The sequence below is a fragment of the Bufo gargarizans genome, chromosome 9 (assembly GCF_014858855.1).
Source record: "Bufo gargarizans isolate SCDJY-AF-19 chromosome 9, ASM1485885v1, whole genome shotgun sequence".
Lineage (NCBI taxonomy): Eukaryota > Metazoa > Chordata > Amphibia > Anura > Bufonidae > Bufo > Bufo gargarizans.
In genome coordinates this window covers 192,116,848-192,143,847 of record NC_058088.1, presented here as the reverse complement: position 1 = coordinate 192,143,847, position 27,000 = coordinate 192,116,848, and the positions used below count along the sequence as shown (strand labels likewise).

The window sequence follows — 27,000 nt, the reverse complement described above, 5'->3', positions numbered from 1 at the left end:
CCTTACTCATGACAAGTGCACCTTAAAATCCCACTCCAGATAAAGCACCGCTAGACCAATCCAAACAGAGGATTAGTTCCCGTGGTTCACCCGGGGTGGGATCAAAAGATCAAACTAACTTCCCAAAATAATATTAACCCCATATGTGCAAAAGACAAAATCTATAAAGAGACTAAAAGTAAACCTATACATAAATAGCAATAGATAAACAGGAGGGCAGTGTATTTCCCGCTAGTATTGTAGAATTAAGTCGTGCCTTTTATTTAAACCTATTGGAAAACAAGTTCCCAACTCATATATCCAAAAGGCTTCCCGACTAAGGAGCTTTCTTTTGTGATCACCTCCTCTCACAGGTGCATTGCCTCTTTCTATTCCCTGGACGATCAAGCTCGACGTACTACCGTGATGTACGACAGCGAAGTGTGTACTTGCTGCAGACACATTTCCCGTTTTTTGATGCGGTATATCCGATATGTGTTTCCGTACCCTCGTTTTAATTGAGTTAGATGTACACCCCACATATTGGAGGCTGCACGCTGTACATGTGATGAGATAGACCACGTGTTCTGTATTACAGTTTCGGTATGACTGGACATTCTAAATCTTCTCACTAACTGTAGAGGTGTAAGTATTGCTCATTAACATATAATTGCACCAAATACATTTATTATGACCACATTTATAGCTTTATATTGTAACCAGGCAGGTTTTATAATAGGGCGTTTACGGAATAAACTTGGACTGAGCATTTGACCTAGAATAGTTCCGTCACGCCCTAATTATTTCCCCATTAGGTATATTGCGTGTAAAATGGGGTGGATGGCAAGATGTTGCCAGAAGTGAAGTATTACCTGCTGTCTCCTTTCTATATGTTATGGAGCATACTCTTGAGTTTAAATCATCACCTGTCATCCTAAGATCCAAAAAGGAGATGGTACCAGCTGTCACGGTCACATACACACACATAGGGGGGAGGATAGTGACCACTGCGCTCCAGCCTCACCCCTGGCCCTGCCTACTTGCTTCGCAAGTCCTGATGACAGGGGACAACTGGACGGCAGTCCCTAGCTTAGAATACGTGCTGGGAGGACAGACAGGACAAACAACAGATAGTGAACAGACCGAGTCAAAAACAAGAGAGCGACGAAGTACAATGGGGTAAGCAGAGAATAGTCAAAAGAAACCGGGGTCAAATACCAGGAGAGTAATAAAGTACTACAGGAACGAACTAGAGCAGGTCAGGTAACAAGCCGAAGGTCAAGCCAAGAGGTCATGTCAAGAACTAGGAGTAAGACAGTAGCAGCTCAAAAAACAGGCACGGGTCCAAATCCAGATAGCGCAGGGAACACAAATACAAAAAGCCTAGGACAATTAATTTACAGGCAACCTGTGGCTAGCAGGTTGCCTGTTTATATACCGAAGGGCAGGGGTCATGTGACGTGGCCAGCACCACATGACCTCCCCCCATGTTTGAAGCCGAGTGCTGAGTGGCCAGCTCGGCGCTCAGACCCTTGAACATTACTATGGGAACGGGGGACGCTGGCCGCACAGAGAGGAAGCATGCACCCCCCGTTACCCCAGCAACCAAGACACCGATCGGCTCGGCGCTACAGCAGGACACGGCGTGCGTGTCTTGCGCCGTGTCACACCAGGGCGCCGGCGGCGCAGGAGAAGAGAAACATGCCGCCGGCGTCCTGTGACACCAGCATCAGAAAGTAGGCTAAAGGAGAGGGAACTTAACTGTTAAAACCCGATATATGTGAAATATCATCTGCCCAGACAAACAAGTCGTCAATATATCTTCCGTACCATTTTTGGCATGGACATAGGGATTAGAATCAACAAACAGGAACAGTTTTTCCCACCACGCCATATAGATGCAAGTTGTTTATGTTCCCTCTACATTCTGATGTTGGTTCCATCTCCTTTTTGGATCTTAGGATGACAGGTGATGATTTAAACTCAAGAGTATGCTCCATAACGTATAGAAAGGAGACAGCAGGTAATACCACACTTTTGGCAACATCTTGCCATCCACCCCATGTTACACGCAATATACCTAAGGGGGAAATAATTAGGGCGTGACGGAACTGTTCGAGGTCAAATGCAAGTTTACTCTGTGAACGTTATAAAACCTACCTGGTTACAATATGAAGGTAGCTATAAATGTGGTCATAATAAATGTATTTGGTGCAATTATATGTTAATGGGCAATACTTACACCTCTACGGTTAGTGAGAAGATTTAGAATGTCCAGTTATACAGAACACGCGGTCTATCTCATCACATGTACAGCGTGCAGCCTCCAATATGTGGGGTGTAGATCTAACTCAATTAAAACGAGGGTACGGGAACACATATCGGATTTACCGCATTAAAAACGGGAAATGTGTCTGCAGCAAGTACACACTTCGCTGTCGTACATCACGGTAGTACGTCGAGCTTGATCGTCCAGGGAATAGAAAGAGGCAATGCACCTGTGAGAGGAGGTGATCACAAAAGAAAGCTCCTTAGTCGGGAAGCCTTTTGGATATATGAGTTGGGAACTTGTTTTCCTATAGGTTTAAATAAAAGGCACGACTTAATTCTACAATACTAGCGGGAAATACACTGCCCTCCTGTTTATCTATTGCTATTTATGTATAGGTTTACTTTTAGTCTCTTTATAGATTTAGTCTTTTGCACATATGGGGTTAATATTATTTTGAGGAGTTAGTTTGATCTTTTGATCCCACCCCGGGTGAACCACGGGAACTAATCCTCTGTTTGGATTGGTCTAGCGGTGCTTTATCTGGAGTGGGATTTTAAGGTGCACTTGTCAAAAGTAGTAAGGGCCGTCATTTTTAGGTCCGAAAAGCTTAGATCGTGTACTACTGTCCGGTGTATGGAAATTTTACAGCTGGAATAAAGTATCCATTTTGGAAGCTGGACCTTTTGCTTATCTTCATTTTTGCATAGTTATATTCTTGTACATAGGAGGCCGTATTATAGTAGTTATATTCTTGTACATAGGAGCAGTATTATAGTAGTTATATTCTTGTACATAGGAGGCCGTATTATAGTAGTTATATTCTTGTACATAGGAGCAGTATTATAGTAGTTATATTCTTGTACATAGGAGGCAGTATTATAGTAGTTATATTCTTGTACATAGGAGCAGTATTATAGTAGTTATATTCTTGTACATAGGGGGCAGTATTATAGTAGTTATATTCTTGTACATAGGAGCAGTATTATAGTAGTTATATTCTTGTACATAGGGGGCAGTATTATAGTAGTTATATTATTGTACATAGGAGCAGTATTATAGTAGTTATATTCTTGTACATAGGAGGCCGTATTATAGTAGTTATATTCTTGTACATAGGAGCAGTATTATAGTAGTTATATTCTTGTACATAGGAGCAGTATTATAGTAGTTATATTCTTGTACATAGGAGCAGTATTATAGTAGTTATATACTTGTACATAGGGAGCAGTATTATAGTAGTTATATTCTTGTACATAGGAGCAGTATTATAGTAGTTATATTCTTGTACATAGGGGGCAGTATTATAGTAGTTATATTCTTGTACATAGGAGCAGTATTATAGTAGTTATATTCTTGTACATAGGAGCAGTATTATAGTAGTTATATTCTTGTACATAGGAGGCCGTATTATAGTAGTTATATTCTTGTACATAGGAGCAGTATTATAGTAGTTATATTCCTGTATATAGGAGCAGTATTATAGTAGTTATATTCTTGTACATAGGAGCAGTATTATAGTAGTTATATTCTTGTACATAGGAGGCAGTATTATAGTAGTTATATTCTTGTACATAGGAGGCAGTATTATAGTAGTTATATTCTTGTACATAGGAGCAGTATTATAGTAGTTATATAGTTATATTCTTGTACATAGGAGCAGTATTATAGAAGTTATATTCTTGTACATAGGAGCAGTATTATAGTAGTTATATAGTTATATTCTTGTACATAGGAGCAGTATTATAGTAGTTATATTCCTGTACATAGGAGGCAGTATTATAGTAGTTATATTCCTGTACATATCTCACGGAAGGTGTACAGAAAACTAGAAGACACAAAATGAAGATCTGACTGACTGGATCCAAAACTAAGGAACCAAAGGGTAAGCCCTGCAACAGACCTGGCGCTCTCCCTTACTGCTCAGCCTATGCAAAAATTTCAATGGTAGATGATCACATATCCTCGTTCCTCGACTGTATAACACCTGAACACCCTACAATAGTGAGGGGACACGACCACCGGCTCCCTACACTTGATACGGAGGGAGTCAGGGTCACCTGGGATCCAGCAAACAGGAAAACACAAATGAATAAACAAAACTTATCTGTAGAAGACTCAGTAGTAGCATCCAGCATGCACACACTCCAGGAAGGAATATAAACCGCAAAGTGATGCAGTATGGGAAGGGATTTAAAGGGATGCAATCAGTGCAACTACATGACAGCTGAGAGAGGCTAACGAGATGAGAAAATGAAAGCAAAACAGAAGGAACCTCAAGGAGGAGGTTCAGAAGAACGTCTGTCAGAGCTTCTCAGATGTCTGGTGGTGACAACATAGGAGCAGTATTATAGTAGTTATATTCCTGTACATAGGAGCAGTATTATAGTACTTATATTCTTGTACATAGGATGCCGTTTTATAGTAGTTATATTCTTGTACATAGGATCAGTATTATAGTAGTTATATTCTTGAACATAGGAGGCAGTATTATAGTAGTTATATTCTTGTACATAGGAGGCAGTATTATAGTAGTTATATTCTTGTACATAGGGGGCAGTATTATAGTAGTTATATTCTTGTACATAGGAGGCAGTATTATAGTAGTTATATTCTTGTACATAGGAGCAGTATTATAGTAGTTATATTCTTGTACATAGGGGGCAGTATTATAGTAGTTATATTCTTGTACATAGGAGCAATATTATAGTAGTTATATTCTTGTACATAGGAGCAGTATTATAGTAGTTATATTCTTGTACATAGGAGGCAGTATTATAGTAGTTATATTCTTTGTCAATTGTCTTTTTATTGAGAAAGGTCAAGATCAAAAATACAAAGTTGACATTCCATACACATTTGTATACAGATAGACATTGTGTAACAGCATATCTGAGGGAAGGCACATCCTTTTACAATGTTTAATAGCCTGTGTTACAGATATTAACCTAACATAGAACCTCTTGTCACACGTAAATATAGCGCACTCAAGGCACTTAGTCGGTGCATAGGGATTACACCTATAGCAGTGTTGTAATACCACCCTTGGTTAGGATTTTATAAAGTGCAAGTACTACTTGTGTATGGTCTGTAAGGACCTCTGACATTTTGAGGCAACTGGCCTCACGAAAATAAAACCTGAAACCATAATAACGACAAACAATAGATCTCTAGTCATTCATGGAGATAAAGCATTCTGTGATAGTTAGTCAGATGTGCAATGCAATAAGAAATGACCGGGTCAATATACCTTTATGAAATTGTCAACAGTGTTGACTCCCTAAATTGCAACCATGGCCTCCACATCTTAGCGTGCTTCTCATGAGTCCTGGACTCCCAGCTGGCTAACTCTTCCAGGCGTTGGATGAGGTCAACCTTGTGTATCCAGTGAGATATGGTAGGGGGTTCGGTACTGAGCCATCTCTGAGGAATTAGCAGCCGTGCTGCTTGAATTAGTTGAGTGGCAAGGCAGCCTCTAGATGGGGTAAGCGCCTTAGTAGGCAGCCACAAAAGGACCAACTCAGGTGTTAATGAAATATCAGTATGGAGAATCGATTTCATAGCAGTAGAGATACCATCCCAAAATGGTCTTATCCCTGCGCAAAACCATAAGATGTGTGAGAGGCTACCTTCTTCTGAGTTGCACCTCCAACATCGATCAGTAGGACATAGCCCCTTTGAGAACATTTGTTTAGGTGTCATGTACCACTGGGTTAGGACCTTATAGGAGTGCTCTTGCACCTTGACACACCTAGAGAAGCCATGGGAGTGTGCGTATATCCGAAGGATATCTGTTTCAGAGAAGGTTCTGTTCAACTCTGATTCCCACGTGTTCAGGAACTGAGGGCGAGCATTGGGTCCTGGTGTGTTCAGTGCTATATATAGTAATGAGATCAATCTCTTATGTGTTGACTTAGAGGAAACAATCTTCTCGAACCAAGTTTGCTCCAGATCATTAGCTTTTTTATCCACTAAGGCCTTCCCAACCGACCCAAAATCTGCTAAATCTAGAAAATTGCGCGACTTCATGACAGTTTTGAGAGTGTGTTCTTCCGGTAGTTTGCCTAAGGCATTCTCCAGGAAATCCTTTGTTGTGAAATCTCTCAGTGAACCCCATCCTGGGGGGATGTGTGTTGCTGTTGGCCTAGCCGATAAAGGGATCAGGTCTGCAGGCATGACTGAAGAAGGATCGTGTAGCAAACCATGATCTCTATTGAGCTGCTTGACTACCTGACCCGTGCCTCTGAGTAGTGTGTATGTATGTAGAGAAGCTGAGCCCAGGCCCCACAGTGCTGCCCTCTGTGACTGAGACAGCTGGAACAATTCCAGCTCATTGCCGACTGTTGAGCAGCTAGGTACATGGAGTTGCATCCATCTTCTGAGGTGTATGGCCCTATAATAGAGCTGAACATCCGGCAATGCGAAACCCCCTTGATTCTTCCGTAAAATCAGTCTGCCATGCGCTATCCTAGCGCCCTTTCCCCCCCACAGATAGGTAGAAAATAATCTGCGCATCTGTGTGAAGAATGAGGCAGGGAGGTGAACAGGTAACATCTGCATAACATATAGCACGTTAGGAAGTATAAAGGCTTTTAACAAGTTTTTCCTCCCCATCCAAGAGGTGAATGGGACACGTAAAGAACCAAGTTGACTCTGTATCTCTGATATCAGGGGTTTAAAATTCAGCTGAAAAATATTCCCTAGATCCGCTGGGATTTTTATACCTAAATAGGTAATATGGGAGGATTGCCAGATAAAAGGTGTCGTGGTTTTAAGGGAGAGAACGCTTCTCGAGGGAGCTGATATGTTCAGAACTTCTGATTTAGAGTAATTTACCTTGTAGTTAGAGATCTTACCATAAAGCTCAAACAGAGAGAGGAGATGCGGGAAGGCCTCGACCGGGTTGGAAATTAGCACTAAGAGGTCGTCAGCATAGGCGACATTGGTGTATTCAATCATGTCATTCTTGGCTCTAACCCCTCTGATATTAGGGTGAATCCTAATGGCTTGGAGAAGAGTCTCCATTACCAAAATGTAGAGAGCTGGTGATAAGGGGCAGCCCTGACGGGTGCCGTTATGGATGGGGAACGAGGGCGACAGAGTACCATTGACTCTAATCTTGGCGCTAGGATTAGTGTACAGGGTCATAATCGCTCTCTGAAATGGTATTGGGATGCCAAAACTATGTAGCGCCTTCTGCATGAAGTTCCAATTCACCCGGTCAAAGGCCTTCTCCGCATCCACGCTCAAGCAGACCAGTGGAAGATCTTGTCTTTTTGCCCACTGAATGGCCGTAACTACTCTGCAGGAGTTATGGTTCCCCTCCCTTCCTGGCACGAACCCAGCTTGGTCAGGATGTATTAGCTTAGGGAGGAACGAGCTGAGGCGAGAGGCTAAGAGCTTCGCCCAGACCTTGATGTCAACATTTAGGAGAGAAATGGGCCTATAACTCCCGCAGAGTGTAGGGTCCTTCCCAGGCTTAGGTAGAATGGTTACTGTGGCTTCCAGGGATTGACTATGCAGCTGCCCCCCTGTAAGAAGAGCGTTGCACCAGTTTGTGAGATGTGGACATAAAATGTCCACAAATTTTCTATAATAGCCCACTGGAAATCCATCTGGGCCAGGGCACTTTCCTAGGGGCATGGATTTCAGGGTCCTCATTACTTCTGAATCAGTGACCGGCACCATCAGTGAGTTCCCCTCCTCACTACTAAGTTGGGGTAAGTTTAAGCGCTGAAGAAACTCTGTTATCACCGAGTCTGCAGTCGGCTCTGGATGTGTGGATCGGTTATCAAGCCCGTACAGTTCCTGATAAAACTTTTGAAATTCTTTGGCTATATCTGCAGTCCTGTGTAATTGCGAACCGTCTGTGGACCGGATACTGGAGATATACATGGAGTCTTTCCTTTGTTTGATTAGTGAAGCCATAAGCTTCGTGCCTTTGTCTCCGTGAGAGAAAAAGCGAAACTGAGCATACTGATACGCCCTGGCATGGCAGGCGTTGAGATGATCCTTCAGTTTTGCTCTCAGGAGAAGAAGCTCCTGTTGTGTCTTCAAGGCTTTCGATCTCTTATGTATAGTCTCCAGATCAGCAATCTGCTTAAGAAGAGAGTGGAGCAGTTGTTGCCTCTCCTTCTTGACCCTAGTCCCTATGGATATCAATTCTCCTCTCATCACAGATTTGTGTGTTTCCCACACAGTCTCCTGTGAGACATCTGGCGTTAAATTCTCCCTAAAAAACCACGACAACCTCCGTGACAATAATTCAACTGTTTCTTTCCTATCTTGCAATGTCTCGTTCAGCCTCCACTGTTTGGTCTGGATGGGTAAGCTAGCAAATTGGACTACCACTGATACCGGGGCATGATCCGAAATTGTGATCGGATCTATAACCGCCTGTTCAATCATTTCCATGCAAGTGTCTGAGACTAAGAGATAGTCCAATCTCTTGTAGACATTGTGAGCTGCAGAAAAAAAGGTGTAGTCTCTACCATTTGGGTGTACCAAGCGCCATGCGTCCGTCAATTTTGCCTCTACTATGCGGGCATTTATGTGGCCCAATGTCGCCTGCGTTTGTTGCGTGGAACCATCGGATGTGTCCACGAAGGGGTTCAGAGGCACATTTAGATCCCCTCCAACCAAGCACATCCCTTCAGCAAATATGGTGAATTTTTGTAAAGTCTGGGAGATCCAAAGCTTTTGTCCTCTATTAGGACTATACAGACTAGCCAAAGTTAACCGCTGCGTGCCAATGAATCCCTTCACGAACACAAACCTGCCCTCAGGATCCATCTGTGAATCTGTCATTCTGAAGGGAACTCTTTTGGCAATGGCTATACCCACCCCTCTCTTGGCTTTGTCAAATGTACTAAGGTACCAGTTATTGAAATAGCTCTTTTGGAGGGTGGGGACACTGTTAGTTTTAAAGTGTAGTTCCTGGAAGAAACAAATATCGGTGTGGGATTTTCTCAGCAGTCTTATAACCTGGGATCTTTTTTGGGGAGTGTTAAAACCCCTAACATTGAAAGAGGTACACTTTAACCTAGACATCTTGTATATCTAAGAGCATCTGTATAGAACAGCCTGATTAGCCATGACACTAGAGATTTTGTAGAACATAAAACATTAACATAGTGCACAATCCTTTCTAAACCTAGGACTGCGACTAAATAACATAAGAGAGGGTTAACACACCTGAGCGGACCCCTAACAAGCAGCACGCTCAGTGTGTATACCTCTCCACAAATGTGCTTGCACCAGGGTTGCACAGGTAGACCCCTGATGTGAGACATGTAGGGGAAGAAACAGGACCTAGAACACAAGAATAGTCCTGTAGGTCCAGCTCGCCCTGACAAACCTGGTGCAATACAAAGTGCTATCTGGTAAAACCCAGCACATACGACAAATTCGCTGAGGCGTTATCAGACTGCCCAAGACTAAGCCTGCTAGTCGTTATGTAGAGACAGCATGCCACAAACGTGCAAATTAACATGAATAACATAAATAACATAAGTCGACATTTTGCATGTAAACTAGCACATGAGCTTACAAGACGCAATATTAACTAACTGAGTGTTGCGGCATCACAACCGGAGACCCCGGTTTAATGACTAGTAACCTTTCAACCGAAGGTGCTCAAGTGTCCCGGAATCTGGAACCGGTCTTCCTCCTCGGCGCTGCTGTGTTCCACCTCTGCACCCCCGGTAACTCCGGTAGCGGGACCCCGGTCTCCGCCGATGGCAGCCATGATGGGATGTCCATAGGGGAGGTCTGGAGTAGCTCCCACGCCGCTGCAAGATCTCCCGGTACCCTGATGGTGCATCTTCTGCCCCCTACGGCAAACGTGAGGCCAAAGGGAAATAGCCACTTGTAAGGGGGTCTTAATGTGGCGCAGGTGATCAGTGAGGGGTCGGAGGGCCCTCCGCTTGTTCAGCGTTGTTGGCGCCAAATCCTGGAACAAGAGGATCCTGGATTCTTTGTAGGTGAGTTCCTTCTGTTCTCTTGCAGCTCTCAGGATCGCAGCTGTATCTGTATATTTCAGGAGACCGCACACCACGTCTCTTGGATTTTCATTTTCTTTCGGCTTTGGCCGGAGTGACCGGTGGATGCGCTCAATTTCTATGCTACCGGCACCTTCTTCTCCCACGAGGCTGTCAAAGATGGCGGCCGCCACTGCAGGCAACTCCTCATGTGGAATCTGTTCAGGGAGGCCGCGCAGGCGAATGTTCTTCCGCCGACTGCGGTTCTCCTGGTCTTCAATTAAAGAGAAGGCAGTGTCCAGGGAGACCATGCAGGCTGCGGCATTAGCACCTAAGGCATGTGCGTGTGATAAAATGGCCGCCTGGTTGCCTTCCAGCGTCTCCACTCTGAAGCCGATCTGCTTTATATCCGACTTGATTTCTTGCAAGTCTTGCATCACAGGAGCTATGGCCATAGAGAGGGCCTGTTGGAGAAATTTCCGCGATATGGGAGCTGTACCCGGCTGCAAGGACACATCTTCCAGGTCAGGTTGCACCCCTGTGGCTCCATCCAAGTCCACAGACCAGTCATCCGGAGCGGACGGCGCCATCTTAGCCCCACCGCTGGTGCCGCTGGCCGGCTTCTTATTTAGGTACCTCTCCATTTCAGTAGCCCCTCGGTCAGCTCTTGGGGAGTCCGTCTTGTCTCTGGGGATAAATCGGCCGACTTTCCCCATACTTTGCTGGGTTTAAGTGCAAAATTAACCAGGTTGCAGGGTTACTGTGAGAGGAGCTCTCCTACATGCGACCGTCCAGGTTGGCAGTCAGACTCCGCCCCCTATAGTAGTTATATTCTTGTACATAGGAGCAGTATTATAGTAGTTATATTCTTGTACATGGGAGCAGTATTATAGTAGTTATATTCTTGTACATAGGAGGCAGTATTATAGTAGTTATATTCTTGTACATAGGAGCAGTATTATAGTAGTTATATTCTTGTACATAGCAGTATTATAGTAGTTATATTCTTGTACATAGGAGCAGTATTATAGTAGTTATATTCTTGTACATAGCAGGCAGTATTATAGTAGTTATATTCATGTACATAGGAGGCAGTATTATAGTAGTTATATTCTTGTACATAGGAGCAGTATTATAGTAGTTATATTCTTGTACATAGGAGCAGTATTATAGTAGTTATATTCATGTACATAGGAGGCAGTATTATAGTAGTTTTATTCTTTTACATAGGAGCAGTATTATAGTAGATATAATCTTGTACATAGCAGGCAGTATTATAGTAGTTATATTCTTGTACATAGGAGCAGTATTATAGTAGTTGTTTTCATGTACATAGGAGCAGTATTATAGTAGTTATATTCTTGCTCATGTAATACTTCACTATGTAACTTGGCATTGGTTATTGTAGTATTTCTATTAATATTAATAATGTGGTGATTGCTTTTTATGGATTTTTCAGGGTTCACTTACCAGGTCATGGTGAAGATTAATATAATTGTTATTGCAAAAGATGCACAAATAAGAATCTTCTTCAGAATTGTTATTTTTCCTACCAAGAGAAAAATAGGGAACAAAACGTAGGTTATGTGGTCACTGGGAGGACATTTCACACTTGAACTCTAAAATATTACAGTTTTATTTTTATAAATATTGTTATTTTGTTTTGTTCATCCCTAAAAATGAGAATTCAAAATTAATTAAAACTACAACTCGCCCCAGAACAATAAACAAGCTCTCACACGGTCACGCGGCATTTGTATTGTGCTCATGGTCATGTGCAGCCTGAAACTTGCGACCACAAATCCTATAGTGTAAGATTCTGTGTGATTTTCGGGTGGTCACTCCTTGCTCTGCGACACTACTGGCAATCATCCAGGGGGTACTGAACTAGTCATGCACTGCAGTACGTCAGAGTCCAGGTTCTCGCCAGACACATGTTCAGTAAAGTAAATGGACTTTGGTGAGGGTAGAACAACACTTATTATACAAAAGACATCTTTATTATGTTCTCTCCAAATAGATTTACAAACATGATTATCAAAAGCAATAAAAACAGCAAAGCAGGTGGGTGCAGTGAAGGTGATATCCCCCACCTAGCTCTAAATCTACATATACAACCGCATATAAAAAGATCTAGAATTATAAATGGTATATACAAACTGGATCCCTGGTTGGTGCCTATATCCACATCGCTAAATAGTCGGTGTCTGGGTCTGGTTATCCACATACCATCATCTTTAAAAAATGTCAATATATGGTGGGAAAACAATCGGACACAGGCATCATCCCCTGCAGTCCACATGTTATAGAAAGAATCCCCCCTTACTCAGTCACAATAGACCACAGTATACGGGGAAAATACTAAGAGAAGGCACAGAAACAACCAGGACATACCAATATGGAGCTGGAGGGGGATGAAAAACCCCAATGTAAGTTTCGACTCGCTTCTTCTGGGGGGCGTAACGTACGAAGCAAAATGTACATTGGGATTTTTCATCCCCCTCCAGCTCCATATTGGTATGTCCTGGTTGTTTCTGTGCCTTCTCTTTGTTTTCTTCCCATATACAGTGGCGCACCTATAGGGGGGGTTTAGCGGGTCTGGCCCCAACCCCCCCAGAACAACCAGCCCAAATTTTTATTTTTTTTATCCTTCAGGGCCGCACCGCCGATCACCACAGGCGGCGCGGCCCTGGATGGAATTGCGGCGGTGGTGGTGGGGGCGGGAGGACAGTAGGAGATGAGCGCTTCCATTGTGGAAGCGTAGCTGTATACTGTATATTGTGGGGCACAGTGTAGCGGTATACTGTATATTGTGGGGCACAGTGTAGGCTATATGTGTATAACAAACATATTTCACATGAAAACTTACAATTACTTGGCTTGGCCCTTGGGGATCTCGGACGCCACTTCCACACTTTGGCCGGGGGCTCGGCGGAGCTGATGTTGTGCTTTATCTTAATGAGAAAGATTTCATAATAAGGATTTGGAGAAGGGGCAGAGGGATAGCAGAGCAGGGAGAGGCCGGTGCTGCTACTAGGGGATCATACCATGGGGGAGTAATAAAGCCCACCATTAGGCCCCCCCAGTAGAAATAATTCTCCTTATAATGTGACATTGCAAAAAATACCCCCTTGTAATGCCCCCAATTGAGCTAATGTCCCCATAGATCCCCCATAATTTGCAAGTATAAAATACCCCTTCTTAGTGCCCCCCGTAGATGACTCCATAGTACTCCTCTCCCCCTTCTCCTTAGTACCCACCATGTGTCCCAGTATAAAATGCTACTGTACATAGCCCCCCATATAAAATACCCCTTCTTTGTGGCCTCAGTAGCATTAGTGCCCACCAATAACGTGCCAGTAACAAGAGCTCCCCATCACGTGCCAGTAATAAAAGCCCAGCCCCCCATCATGTGCCAGTAATAAGAGCCCCCCCAATGTTCTAGTAACAAGAGCCCCCATCATGTGCCAGTAGTGTAATAAGCCCCCATCATGTGCCATTTATAAGCCCCCCATCATGTGCCAGTAATAAGCCCCCATCATGTGCCAGTAATAAGCCCCCCATCATGTGCCAGTAATAAGCCCCCCATCATGTGCCAGTAATAAGCCCCCCATCATGTGCCAGTAATAAGCCCATCATGTGCCAGTAATGAGCCCCCCATCATGTGCCAGTAATGAGCCCCCCTTATTGTGCCAGTAATGAGCCCCCCTTATTGTGCCAGTAACGAGCCCCCCTTATTGTGCCATTAACGAGCCCCCCTTATTGTGCCAGTAACGAGCCCCCCTTATTGTGCCAGTAACGAGCCCCCCTTATTGTGCCAGTAACGAGCCCCCCTTATTGTGCCAGTAACGAGCCCCCCTTATTGTGCCAGTAACGAGCCCCCCTTATTGTGCCAGTAACGAGCCCCCCTTATTGTGCCAGTAACGAGCCCCCCTTATTGTGCCAGTAACGAGCCCCCCTTATTGTGCCAGTAACGAGCCCCCCTTATTGTGCCTGTAACGAGCCCCCCTTATTGTGCCTGTAACAAGAGCCCCCCTTATTGTGCCTGTAACAAGAGCCCCCCTTATTGTGCCTGTAACAATATTGCAAAAAAAAACACTTATACTTACCTCCATGTCAGCGATGTGATGCAGGCCTCTTCCGGCCTGTGTCTGTATGGCTCAGGCGGCGCAATGATGTCATCGCGCCGCCTGCGCTGGCCTCTGTTAGGCTGCCGGCCTAGTGCCTGCAGCCTATCAGAGGAAGGGGAAGGGACACACCTCTCCCTCTCCTGCACTGCCGCTGGCACAGGCAGATTACTATGGAGATGAGCGCAATGGAAGCGCTCATCTCCCTTTGCCCGGCTGCGGCAGTGCGGCGGCTCACTTGGAAGGCTGGCATTTTAGTTGGGGGGGCACAGCGTGATGTAGGGGGGGCCGTGGCCCCCCCTGGCGACGCCACTGCCCGGGCCCTCTCCTTGCTGGTGACCTCGCACCTCCCCTCAGGGGAGGGCTGGCAGCCTTAGTCCTGGGGGGCAAATCCAGTCAAGTAGCCCCGCCCATTATTACTAGCCCCTCCTACATACAATAGGCCACTCCCAACACACACTGTACAGCTGACATTCTATAGTTGCGGCCTGTCTCTACACATCATACGGAGAGGGGGGACCTGTCCTGGCTGCACTGCCTGCTTCACATCATACAATAGACAGCCGGCTACAGGCAGGAAGCTCCTCTGCTCTCCTCCCTCCCCAGACCCTGCTCAAGGCCTGTGGTTCCCCCCACCATCTGCCACCCGCCCGTGGCCTGCTGCCCCCCTTTGGCCGTCCTCACCCATCTCTGAATCCTCCTTCTGCAAAAGCAGCCGGAGCATCTCCTCTCCTACATAGTACCCCATACCTCTTACATCCAGAGATGTCACCTTTGTTGTAGACGTTCTCTTTCTTTATCTTCTCCATTCAGACCAGACCGCCATGATGATTTCTCAGCCATCTCCCGTCTCTGCAGAGATTGACAAACAGACATTAGTTTCCCACATTTCCATCATCTTCACATGTTCTGAACACCCTTTCCTGCCACCCCCAATACTATACTGCAGAAACAGTCCCCGTGGAAATACTACTACCACACAGATAGTGCCCCAATACTGTGCCCGCTGTGCCCCCAATACTATACTGCAGAAACAGTCCCCCTGGAAATACTACTACCACACAGATAGTGCCCCAATACTGTGCCCGCTGTGCCCCCAATACTATACTGCAGAAACAGTCCCCCTGGAAATACTACTACCACACAGGTAGTGCCCCAATACTGTGCCCGCTGTACCCCAATACTATAATGCAGAAACAGTCCCCCTGGAAATACTACTACCACACAGGTAGTGCCCCAATACTGTGCCCGCTGTGCCCCCAATACTATACTGCAGAAACAGTCCCCCTGGAAATACTACTACCACACAGATAGTGCCCCAATACTGTGCCCGCTGTGCCCCCAATACTATACTGCAGAAACAGTCCCCCTGGAAATACTACTACCACACAGATAGTGCCCCAATACTGTGCCCGCTGTGCCCCCAATACTATACTGCAGAAACAGTCCCCCTGGAAATACTACTACCACACAGATAGTGCCCCAATACTGTGCCCGCTGTGCCCCCAATACTATACTGCAGAAACAGTCCCCCTGGAAATACTACTACCACACAGGTAGTGCCCCAATACTGTGCCCGCTGTGCCCCAATACTATACTGCAGAAACAGTCCCCCTGGAAATACTACTACCACACAGGTAGTGCCCCAATACTGTGCCCGCTGTGCCCCCAATACTATACTGCAGAAACAGTCCCCCTGGAAATACTACTACCACACAGATAGTGCCCCAATACTGTGCCCGCTGTGCCCCCAATACTATACTGCAGAAACAGTCCCCCTGGAAATACTACTACCACACAGATAGTGCCCCAATACTGTGCCCGCTGTGCCCCCAATACTATACTGCAGAAACAGTCCCCCTGGAAATACTACTGCCACACAGGTAGTGCCCCAATACTGTGCCCGCTGTGCCCCAATACTATACTGCAGAAACAGTCCCCCTGGAAATACTACTACCACACAGGTAGTGCCCCAATACTGTGCCCGCTGTGCCCCCAATACTATACTGCAGAAACAGTCCTCCTGGAAATACTGCTACCACACAGTTAGTGCCCCAATACTGTGCCCGCTGTGTCCCTAATAATATACTGCAGAAACAGTCCCCCTGGAAATACTACTACCACACAGATAGTGCCCCCAATACTGTGCCCGCTGTGCCCCCAATACTATACTGCAGAAACAGTCCCCCTGGAAATGCTACTGCCACACAGATAGTGCCCCCAATACTATACTGCAGAAACAGTCCCCCTGGAAATACTACTGCCACACAGATAGTGCCCCCTTCAATAATTATTGGGACACAGTGCTCTAAAAAATAACTGCGCCCAGACACTAATAGTATAAAGATAATGTCCACCAAAAATAATTGTGCTAAGCTGATACTATGCCAGGGTGCCCCCCAAAGTAACAGTGGTCCCCAAAATCCCACCAATAGAAATAATTCTCTGCCAGAGCACACTTAGTAGTAATAATGCCCCTATAGTGCCAACAGATGCCCCATAGTGCCGCTCTCCCCTATAGTGCTCCCCATAATGTGCCAATAAAAAAATGCCCCTTTAGAGCCCCCAGATGCCCCCATAGTGCTCCTCTCCCCCATGGTGCCCCACCCCCCAAAATGGGCAAGAGATAAATGCCCCCAGAATGCCACCCCAAAAACAATGGGGCTGTAAGAAATGCCAGCTCCCCCCATAGTGCAAGCTCCCCCCACAAAAAAAAAAAACACTGATACTTACCTCCATCAGCAGCGATGCGATGCTGGCCTCTTCCGGCCTGTGTCCCTGCTGCGTGCTGCCCGGCTCAGGCGTCGCGATGATAATTATGTCATAGCGCCGCCTGAGCCAACCTCTGATAGGCCACAGGCATTAGTGCCTGCGGCCTAACAAAAGAACAGGGAAGAGAGACGTCTCTCCCACCCCTGCCCAACCGCAGCACAGCCATCTGTATCACTGTCCTGAGGATGGCGATACAGATGAATATTGAGATAAGCGCTTCCATAATGGAAGCGCTCATCTCCTACTGCCCGCCGCCACCACTACATCCAGGGCCACGCCACCTGTGGTGATCGGCGGTGCGGCCCTGAGGAATAAAAAAATAAAATAATGTATTTGTTAAAGACAGCCCAGCGGTCGTTTTTTAGGACGGACTGGGGGGCAATTGCCTCCCTGCCCCCTGCCCCCCGTCCCAGCCCGCCCCATCGTGACTGTCTGCAAAAGGAGCGGGGAGTGGGTCTCTTTAATACCACTGTGTGGCACCATTACCTTGGAGTCTGCAGAGCAGTGAATGATCAGGACGGTGTGAGAATATATCTGAGCTGCTCTCTCTATAATGCACAGCGCAGTCAGGGCCGGCTCTATAATAAGGTAGACCAAGCGGCTGCTTGAGGGCGCAGAGAAGGGAGAAGGCGGTGCCAGGGCGGAATTTTTTTTATTTTAATTTATATATTTTTTTAAATACATAACTTGCGTACTTGCCGGGCCCGGCAGCCCTCCACAGCCTGCAGGTGTGCCGTGCAGCCCTGGCACTCACCTCCTCACAGAGCGGCACGCAGGCTCAGCAGCAGCGCGGCATCGGCAACACAGACAGTCACGGGGTCAGGGGGGGTGACTGCCGAGTGGCGCTGCAGTGGCAGAGGGCAGGCAGCAGCAACTGGTGTAGACTGGGGAGCGGAGGTCTGGAAACTGGAGGCGGAGGTGTTGGTGGTGAGTAACTGTGTGGACATTTGTCTCTGAGTAGTCTGTGCGGCCGCAGGGAGAAATGTATGTGGCATGGGGGGGGGGGGAGAAATGTATGTGGCATGGGGGGGGGGGGGAGAAATGTGACAACATGGATGGAGGGGGAGAAATGTGACACCATGAATGGAGGGGGAGAAATGTGACAATATGGATGGAGGGGGAAGAAATGTGACAACATGGATGGAGGGGGAGAGATGTGACAACATGGATGGAGGGGGAGAGATGTGACAACATGGATGGAGGGGGAGAGATGTGACAACATGGATGGAGGGGGAGAATTGTGACAACATGGATGGAGGGGGGAGAATTGTGACAACATGGATGGAGGGGGGAGAAATGTGACAACATGGATGGAGGGGGAAGAAATGTGACAACATGGATGGAGGGGGAGAAATGTGACAACATGGATGGAGGGGGAAGAAATGTGACAACATAGATGGAGGGGGAAGAAATGTGACAACATGGATAGAGAGGGAGAAATGTGACAACATGGATGGAGGGGGAGAAATGTGACAACATGGATGGAGGGGGAGAAATGTGACAACATGGATGGAGGGGGAGAAATGTGACAACATGGATGGAGGGGGAGAAATGTGACAACATGGATGGAGGGGGAGAAATGTGACACCATGAATGGAGGGGGAGAAACGTGACCATATGGATGGAGGGGGAAGAAATGTGACAACATGGATGGAGGGGGAGAGATGTGACAACATGGATGGAGGGGGGGAAATGTGACAACATGGATGGAGGGGGGAGAAATGTGACAACATGGATGGAGGGGGAAGAAATGTGACAACATGGATGGAGGGGGAAGAAATGTGACAACATGGATGGAGGGGGAAGAAATGTGACAACATGGATGGAGGGGGAGAGATGTGACATGGGGGGCTGATGGCTGACATGGAGGCATGGGGGTCTGATCTGAGGTCTGATTAACATTGGGGGTCTGATTGCTGGTCTGACCTGAGGTGTAATGGAAAATATTTTTTTCTTATTATCCTCCTCTAAAATCTATATAGTGCGAAAAATCCAGTCCTCAAACCAGCAAGGACTGGTTCCAGAGCGAAGATACCAGGACTACACAGAGGAGAAGCTAGCTGCTGCAGATGGGACCAGCGCCAGGTGAGCTGCGGGGGTGGGGCAGGCACCAAATTGTAGCTTTGCTTGTGTTGGCAAAAATCCTTGCACCAGCCCTGAGCGCAGTGGGAGGTGTATCCGAGCTGTTCTCTATATAATGCACAGCGCAGTTGGAGGTGTATCCGAGCTGTTCTCTATATAATGCACAGCGCTGTGGGAGGTGTATCCAAGCTCTATATAATGCACAGCACAGTGAGAAGTGTATTCAAGCTCTATATAATGTACAGCGCAGTGGGAGGTGTATCTGAGCTGCTCTCTATATAATGCACAGAGCAGTGGGTGGTGTATCCGAGCTGTTCTCTATATAATGCACAGCGCTGTGGGAGGTGTATCCGAGCTCTATATAATGCACAGCACAGTGAGAAGTGTATTCAAGCTCTATATAATGTACAGCGCAGTGGGAGGTGTATCTGAGCTGCTCTCTATATAATGCACAGCGCAGTGGGTGGTGTATCCGAGCTGTTATCTATATAATGCACAGAGCAGTGGGTGGTGTATCCGAGCTGTTTTCTATATAATGCACAGCGCAGTGGGAGGTGTATCCGAGCTGTTATCTATATAATGCACAGCGCGTGGGTGGTGTATCCGAGCTCTATATAATGCACAGCGCAGTGGGAGGTGTATCCGAGCTGCTCTCTATATAATCCACAGCGCAGTGGGAGGTGTATCTGAGCTGCTCTCTATATAATGCACAGCGCAGTGGGTGGTGTATCCGAGCTGTTATCTATATAATGCACAGCGCGTGGGTGGTCTATCCAAGCTCTATATAATGCAAAGCGCAGTGGGTAGTGTATCCGAGCTGTTCTCTATATAATGCACAGCGCAGTGGGTGGTGTATCCAAGCTTTTCTCTATATAATGCACAGCGCAGTGGGTGGTGTATCCGAGCTGCTCTCTATATAATGCACAGAGCAGTGGGTGGTGTATCCGAGCTGTTCTCTATATAATGCACAGCGCAGTGGGAGGTGTATCCGAGCTCTATATGATGCACAGCGCAGTGGGTGGTGTATCCGAGCTGTTATCTATATAATGCAGTGGGTGGTCTATCCAAGCTCTATATAATGCACAGCGCAGTGGGAGTTGTATCCGAGCTCTATATAATGCACAGCGCAGTGGGTGGTGTATCCGAGCTCTATATAATGTACAGCGCAGTGGGAGGCGTATCCGTGCTGTTATCTATATAATGCACAGCGCAGTGGGCGGTGTATCTGAGCTCTATATAATGTACAGTGCAGTGGGTGGTGTATCTGAGCTCTATATAATGCACAGTGCAGTGGGAGGTGTATCCGAGATCTATATAATGCACAGCGCAGTGGGAGGTGTATCCGAGCTCTATATAATGCACAGCGCAGTGGGAGGTGTACCCGAGCTCTATATAATGCACAGTGCAGTGGGTGGTGTATCCGAGCTCTATATAATGCACAGTGCAGTGGGTGGTGTATCTGAGCTCTATATAATGCACAGCGCAGTGGGTGGTGTATCCGAGCTCTATATAATGCACAGCGCAGTGGGTGGTGTATCCGAGCTCTATATAATGCACAGCGCAGTGGGTGGTGTATCCGAGCTGTTCTCTATATAATGCACAGCGCAGTGGGTGGTGTATCCGAGCTCTATATAATGCACAGCGCAGTGGGTGGTGTATCCGAGCTGTTCTCTATATAATGCACAGCGCAGTGTGTGGTGTATCTGAGCTCTATATAATGCACAGCGCAGTGGGTGGTGTATCCGAGCTCTATATAATGCACAGCGCAGTGAGTGGTGTATCCGGCACACTGTGTGGTACCAGTATTTTCAGGGGGACTGTCTCTGCAGGATAGTATTGGGGGGCACAGTATAGAGGGACATAACTCTCCCTATATCACAGCTTCCCCTTGCCTCCCTGCACGGCCTGTAGTGGCGCTCACCGCTCGGTCAGGCATCGCTCCCGGCGGCTGCTCCATTAGTCAGCGTGGCCGGAGTGCAGGGGGAGCGCTCACTGACAGCTCCGGCCACGCTGGGCACTGAGCACACAGAGTGTACAAGTTCATTATATCTAATAAAAAGGGGGAATGTAGAGTTAATTATAACACATAAGGCTCCTGTGCCCACCGGGCTGAGGGGGCAGGGCAGGCAGAGACCCACAGCTCCCACACTGCCCGCCTCTCCTATGCTGATAGAAGACGGAGGACCCTTAGCAATGCTCATCTGAGAGAGCGCTGCGAAGGGACATTTCAGCCCCAGTTTTCTACCACAAATAAACGTTTTCCCTAAATAAAGTATATTACAAAATTGTTCCCTGTCACTGTCCCTACAAAAAAGAAAACGGCAGTTACATAATAATAATAATAAAAGAAGGGACACATTCCCCTTAATCAATATGATTATATGTACCCCAAACCTGGGCCATAAAAAACAAATTCAACTAAGGCTGGGTTCACATCAGCGTTAAGTATTCCGTTATAAGCAAGTTATAATGGAAAGTCATAACGGAAAATAACGGAATCCATAGGACGGAAGTCAAAACGGAAGCCGTTAAGAGGCATTCCGTTTTGATCTGTCATAATGGAAGTCTATGGGAATCTTAACGGATCCGTCTGGCTCCCGTTATGCAGAATGGACAAAAAAGTCCTGTCGACGTAACTTTTTTGTCCATTCTGCATAACGGGAACCACAGGGATCAGTTATGCTGCCCATAGACTTGTATTATGAAGGATGAAAATGGAATGCCTCTTAAAGGCTTCTGTTTTGACTTCCGTCTTATGGAATCTAAGTTCCTAGGTCTTCCAGACCTTGGTCTTTCCAAATGCAGCATCTCTCAAGTGCAACTCTTTAGTGCACCTACTGAATTATACCAGAATGTGACTATAAGGGGACCACAGGTAATTACAGACATAGTTAATGCAAACAATGTTTACATTTTTCATCTTACTCGTCCCACTTTTCCACAACCTCCTGAAATACCCCCACATCCATTCACCCAGCAAGGAACTAGTCATCTCTCCCTGCATCTTACCTGCTCATCTGACGCTTGCACAAACCTGTTCGACAACATAAAACACTTCCTACCCAAACACACACAGATACCTCCTGTTCTCTCTTATTCTCATTTATTAACAGTTTCTCTGCTTCTCCTTATTGCTGGTGATATCTCTCCAAATCCAAGCCCCCCATAGCAAATCCCCACTATCACCTCTACGTCCCACTAAAAATCTCATTCTACAAATTTCTGCAACCCCTTCTGCCCTTTTCTTCCGACCGCACATCCAAGCCCTTTCCACCTCCTGCCGCCTCCAACTCAAAAACATCTCCCGCATCCGCGCCTTCCTTAACTTTGAATCTGCGAAAATGCTTGTACATGCCCTCTTCATCTCCTGCCTAGACTATTGCACCATCCTCCTCTGTGGCCTTCCATCCAGCACTCTCGCACCCCTCCAATCTATCCTCAACTCTGCTGCCCGACTAATCCACCTCTCACCCCGTTACTCCTCTGCCTCTCCCCTCTGCCAATTCCGTCACTGGCTCCCCATTGCCCAGCGAATTCACTTCAAAGTACTAACAAATACTTACAAGGCCGTCCATAACCTGTCCCCTCACTACATCTCTGAGCTACTTTCCCGATACACCCCCACACGCACTCTCCGATCCTCACAAGACCTCCTTCTCTCCTCTCCTCTTATCGCCTCTTCCCACAATGGACTCCAGGATTCCTCCCGTGCATCCCCCGTACTCTGGAACTCGCTACCCCAACATATCAGACTCTCACCTACAGTGGAATCCTTCAAAAGAAACTGGAAAACCCACCTCTTCAGACAAGCCTACAACCAGTGACCCTGCTGCCTCTATACCGCCACGACCAGCTTCACCCGCACCTACTGTGTCCTTCTCCTATACCATGTAGATTGTAAGCCTCACAGGCAGGGCCCTCTCTCCTTCTGTACCAGTCTGTAACTCGTCTTGTTTATGATTAGTACAATTGTCTGTATTATGTATGTGCACCGCTTATCATATGTACAGCGCTATGGAATGAATGGCGCTTTAATAATAAATAATACAAAATGGATTCCGTTATTTTCCGTTATAACCATGTTAGTTACGGAAATCCATATCAGAATACATAATGCTGATGTGAACCCACCCTTAAAAAAAAAAAAAGCCATCATACGTTGGAAAGATAAAATCTTATGGCTCTTGAGATGTGGAAAAGAAAAGGCTCAAAATGGACCGGTCACTAAGGGTTGTGGTAATTCGCTCTGGTAGGCAGGTTAGCGGACGCAATATAGAGGCAATGGACCAGGTTTTAAATCAATCTTCACATGCATAACTTAACAGAACAGTCCCTTTTCAGGCTTGGTGCTTGTTCACACATAGAAAAAACAAAATAACATTCAGCTGGTATCCTGGGTGTGAGTTTACACCCGGGTGAATGCTCAGCCTCAGAAAGTCCACTTGCAGACTGTAAGGCGGCCTGCTCGCCTAACACACAGCCTTCAGACCTCAGCACAGAGAGATCCCAAAACCACAGCGTCTCCACAGCTTCACTGTGAAGTGGAGGATAATCCACACAGCTGAGACTGCTGGCTGGGTTTTTATCCCATCCAAAACCCGGCCTGGAGCGTGGGGAGAAGCAACCCATCCTGCACTTTGGCTGCTCCCAGTAAGAGTCGGCCCGGGTCGGCTCTACAGCCCTACTAACTAACAAATAGTGTCAGTCAGGACTAACTGCCGCTGACACTTAAAATTACCGGCTCTTACCTCACCGCCAGGAATCTCGGTGGCACATACCTTCCGTCAATGACGGACCCTTGCGCCTTCCTACATACCTCCCCCTTTGTTCAACCCTGAGGGGGTGAACACTTGCCAGACAGTGGACCTGGGACAGGGCATCCGCGTTTCCCTGTAACCTGCCTGCCCTATGTTTCACGAAAAACCTACAATTTTGTAAAGACAAGAACCACCTGGTGACCCGAGCATTCCTCTGTTTGGCTTGGCTCATCCACTTGAGAGGGGAGTGGTCAGTTACCAGACGGAACTTTCTCCCCAACAGATAATAGCGGAGAGACTCAAGTGCCCACTTGATGGCCAGGCACTCTCTCTCCACTATACTGTACCTAGTCTCGGCTGGAGTGAGCTTATGGCTGAGGCAAACAATGGGATGCTCCTCCCCGTTGACTTCCTGAGACAGTACAGCACCAATGCCTACTTCGGAGGAATCGGTTTGTACTATAAACTCCCTTTTGAACCGGGGACCCACACAGGGCCGACTTTAAAGCGGAAAAAGCCTCTTCCGCCTGGTCATTCCAGTGGACCTCCAGGGACTTCCTTCCCTTCAATAGTCCTGTCAATGAAGCAGCTAAAGTGGCAAAATGGGGAATGAACCTCATATAATAGCCCACCATTCCCAGGAATGACTTTACTTGACGAGAGGTGACAGGTCGGGGCCAATTCCTTATTGCCTCCGGGTACCGAGTGGCGTAGTCCAGGATGACCAAGATGTGTTGGTGTCCTCTAGCAGACTTCGGTACTGGGCCTATGAGGTCCATAGCGATTTGCTCAAACGCCACCTCAATGTTCGGGAGAGATGTTCGGGAGAGGTACCAAGGGACTGCGAAAAAGGTGTTGGGGGCTAGTTGCCTGGCAGGTCGGGCAAGATTTACAGAATTCTTCCACCTCCCTAAACACACTGGGCCAGTAAAACCGTTGTAGTATCTGGTTCTTTGTCTTCTGCATTCCCAGATGACCCCCGAGAACATGTTGGTGGGCTAACTCTAACACGAGTTTGCGATAAGCCTGGGGCACCACCAGCTGTTCAATGGATTCACCTCACAGCTGGTTTACTTGGTACAACATCTCCTGATGAACCACAAAACGGGGGAACACCGACTCTGCCCCTGGTTGTTGTGGTTCACCATCTACTATTAATACATTTTCCCAGGCTCGGGATAGGGTTGGGTCCCGGTGTTGGGCGGTACCAAAATTATCCCCGGAGACATTGAGGTCTGCCAACTCCGGACCCGGCGTCAAGTCCTCCATGTCTCCCACCATCACACTTAGTGGGTTGTCTCCCTCTCTTCCACCAAAGTGGCAGTCACCCCTAGCGCTGGCCCTTCTGACTCAGGTTCCCAAGGTTCTGAGCCAGGCCACTCTGCTAGGGTCACATCTGTCTCATGGGCATCAGTAACTTTCCGGGAAACCGGGGAAGTCTCTCCCAATTATTAGTTCATAGTGCAACTTTGTGGCGACGGCCACCTCACAAGTCCACGTGTTAGTCACCACGGATAGTCACACCAGGCGATTGGATAGTCCTTTAAGTCTCCATGGATGCACACTACGCCTACTTTCTGGCCAGTATACTCGGCGGGCCACACCAGGGCAGCTCTAACTGCCGCTGACACTTTACCGGCTCTTACCTCACCGAGGCCAGGAATCTCGGTGACACATACCTTCTGTCAGCCTTGCGCCTTCCTACAGGGTTCAGAAAGTGGGGCAGTTTTTTTTTTTAAGGACAATCAATGACAGATAGAAACAATATTCCCAGAGTAAAAAAAACCTATAATAAATAAGAATAATCCAAATACAAATCCATTTTATGAATATAAATATTGTTATTAAACCATATGGAAGTAATAGACACATTTACAGTAAAACATAACAAAAGATATTCTAGGAAGATACAGAAAATGATGAAAATTACAGATTTTTCTAATTGCTTTTCTAGAAATGATTTTGTCATTTTGTAACTGAACATATCCAGCTCTCGTAAACTTATTATAATACTTACGTTTCTTCATGATCACAGCAGCTCTTATGTACGGATATGTCCGCTGTAGTAACCAGCTCTTGGAGCTTTCAGATCTGTTTGGTGAGTTTGTTTCAGGAGCAAAAATAAAACAGGCGTTTCGAAAAGTGGAGACGCTGCATCTGCCCGTAACTTCTTACCTTTTATGATGCCCTCCTGATTTTGGCTTCCATCCCCAAATCAAGAAACCTGAATGTCTGGCTCTTCAGATGAGAATTAGGGTGTGGTGACATTTAGCTTTTCCAAAGCATGAACGTTCCTGGTTTTCAACCAGTAAAACGCCTCGTGCAGGGAAGTAAGTGTTAATTTGCGGTTCTGGCCTAATTAATTCAGCCTCTTCTTCCGGTATCTATTGTGTGTGCAGAGGACAAACATCAACCATCTCCAAGGTGTTCCCAATCTCTGGGACCTGTTTTATGCCAAATGTAATTTGCACTTTAACCACCTCAGCCTCCCCTAGCTTAAACACCCGTAATGACCAGACCACCTTTTACAATTCTGCACTACACTACTTTCACGGTTTAGTGCTCAGTCATACAACTTACCACCCAAATGAATTTTACCTAATTTTCTTCTCACTAATAGAGCTTTCATTTGGTGGTATTTCATTGCTGCTGACATTACCGGCAACGATATTGGGGAAATGTCGCTCGTGTAGACGGCTCACTACACTGGTGGTTGGGGCCACGGAGCCTCCTGAATACAGGAGGTTCTCGATGATCTCTTCCTGAAATTTGAGGAAGGATCCTGTTCTCCCAGCCTTACTGTAGAGAACAAAACTATTGTACATCGCCAATTGAATTAGATATACAGACACCTTCTTATACCAGCGTCTGGTCCTGCGGGAAAGTAAATACGGAGCCAACATCTGGTCATTGAAGTCCACCCCTCCCATGTGAAGGTTATAGTCGTGGACTGAGAGGGGCTTTTCAATGACACTTTTGGACTCTTTTACAGATGCTGCAATGTGAAGTTATGCACTTTTTGTGAAACTGCTCTT

The 27,000-nt window shown here is 46.6% G+C and overlaps 1 protein-coding gene across 2 annotated transcripts in view; it reads right to left on the bottom strand.

The window, feature by feature from the left end:
- LOC122919647 (histo-blood group ABO system transferase-like) overlaps positions 1-26,242 on the bottom strand; it is a 66,416-nt gene extending 40,174 nt beyond the window's left edge. The window contains exons 1-2 of one of the 2 annotated variants that reach the window (XM_044268800.1): positions 26,141-26,242; positions 11,698-11,776 (exon numbers count right to left, since the gene is read on the bottom strand). In XM_044268800.1, coding sequence (XP_044124735.1) covers positions 11,698-11,705 — 8 coding nt within the window. In that variant the 5' untranslated portion in view covers positions 11,706-11,776; positions 26,141-26,242. The other variant, XM_044268797.1, reaches the window with a different exon arrangement.
- Positions 26,243-27,000: the final 758 nt, after the last annotated feature.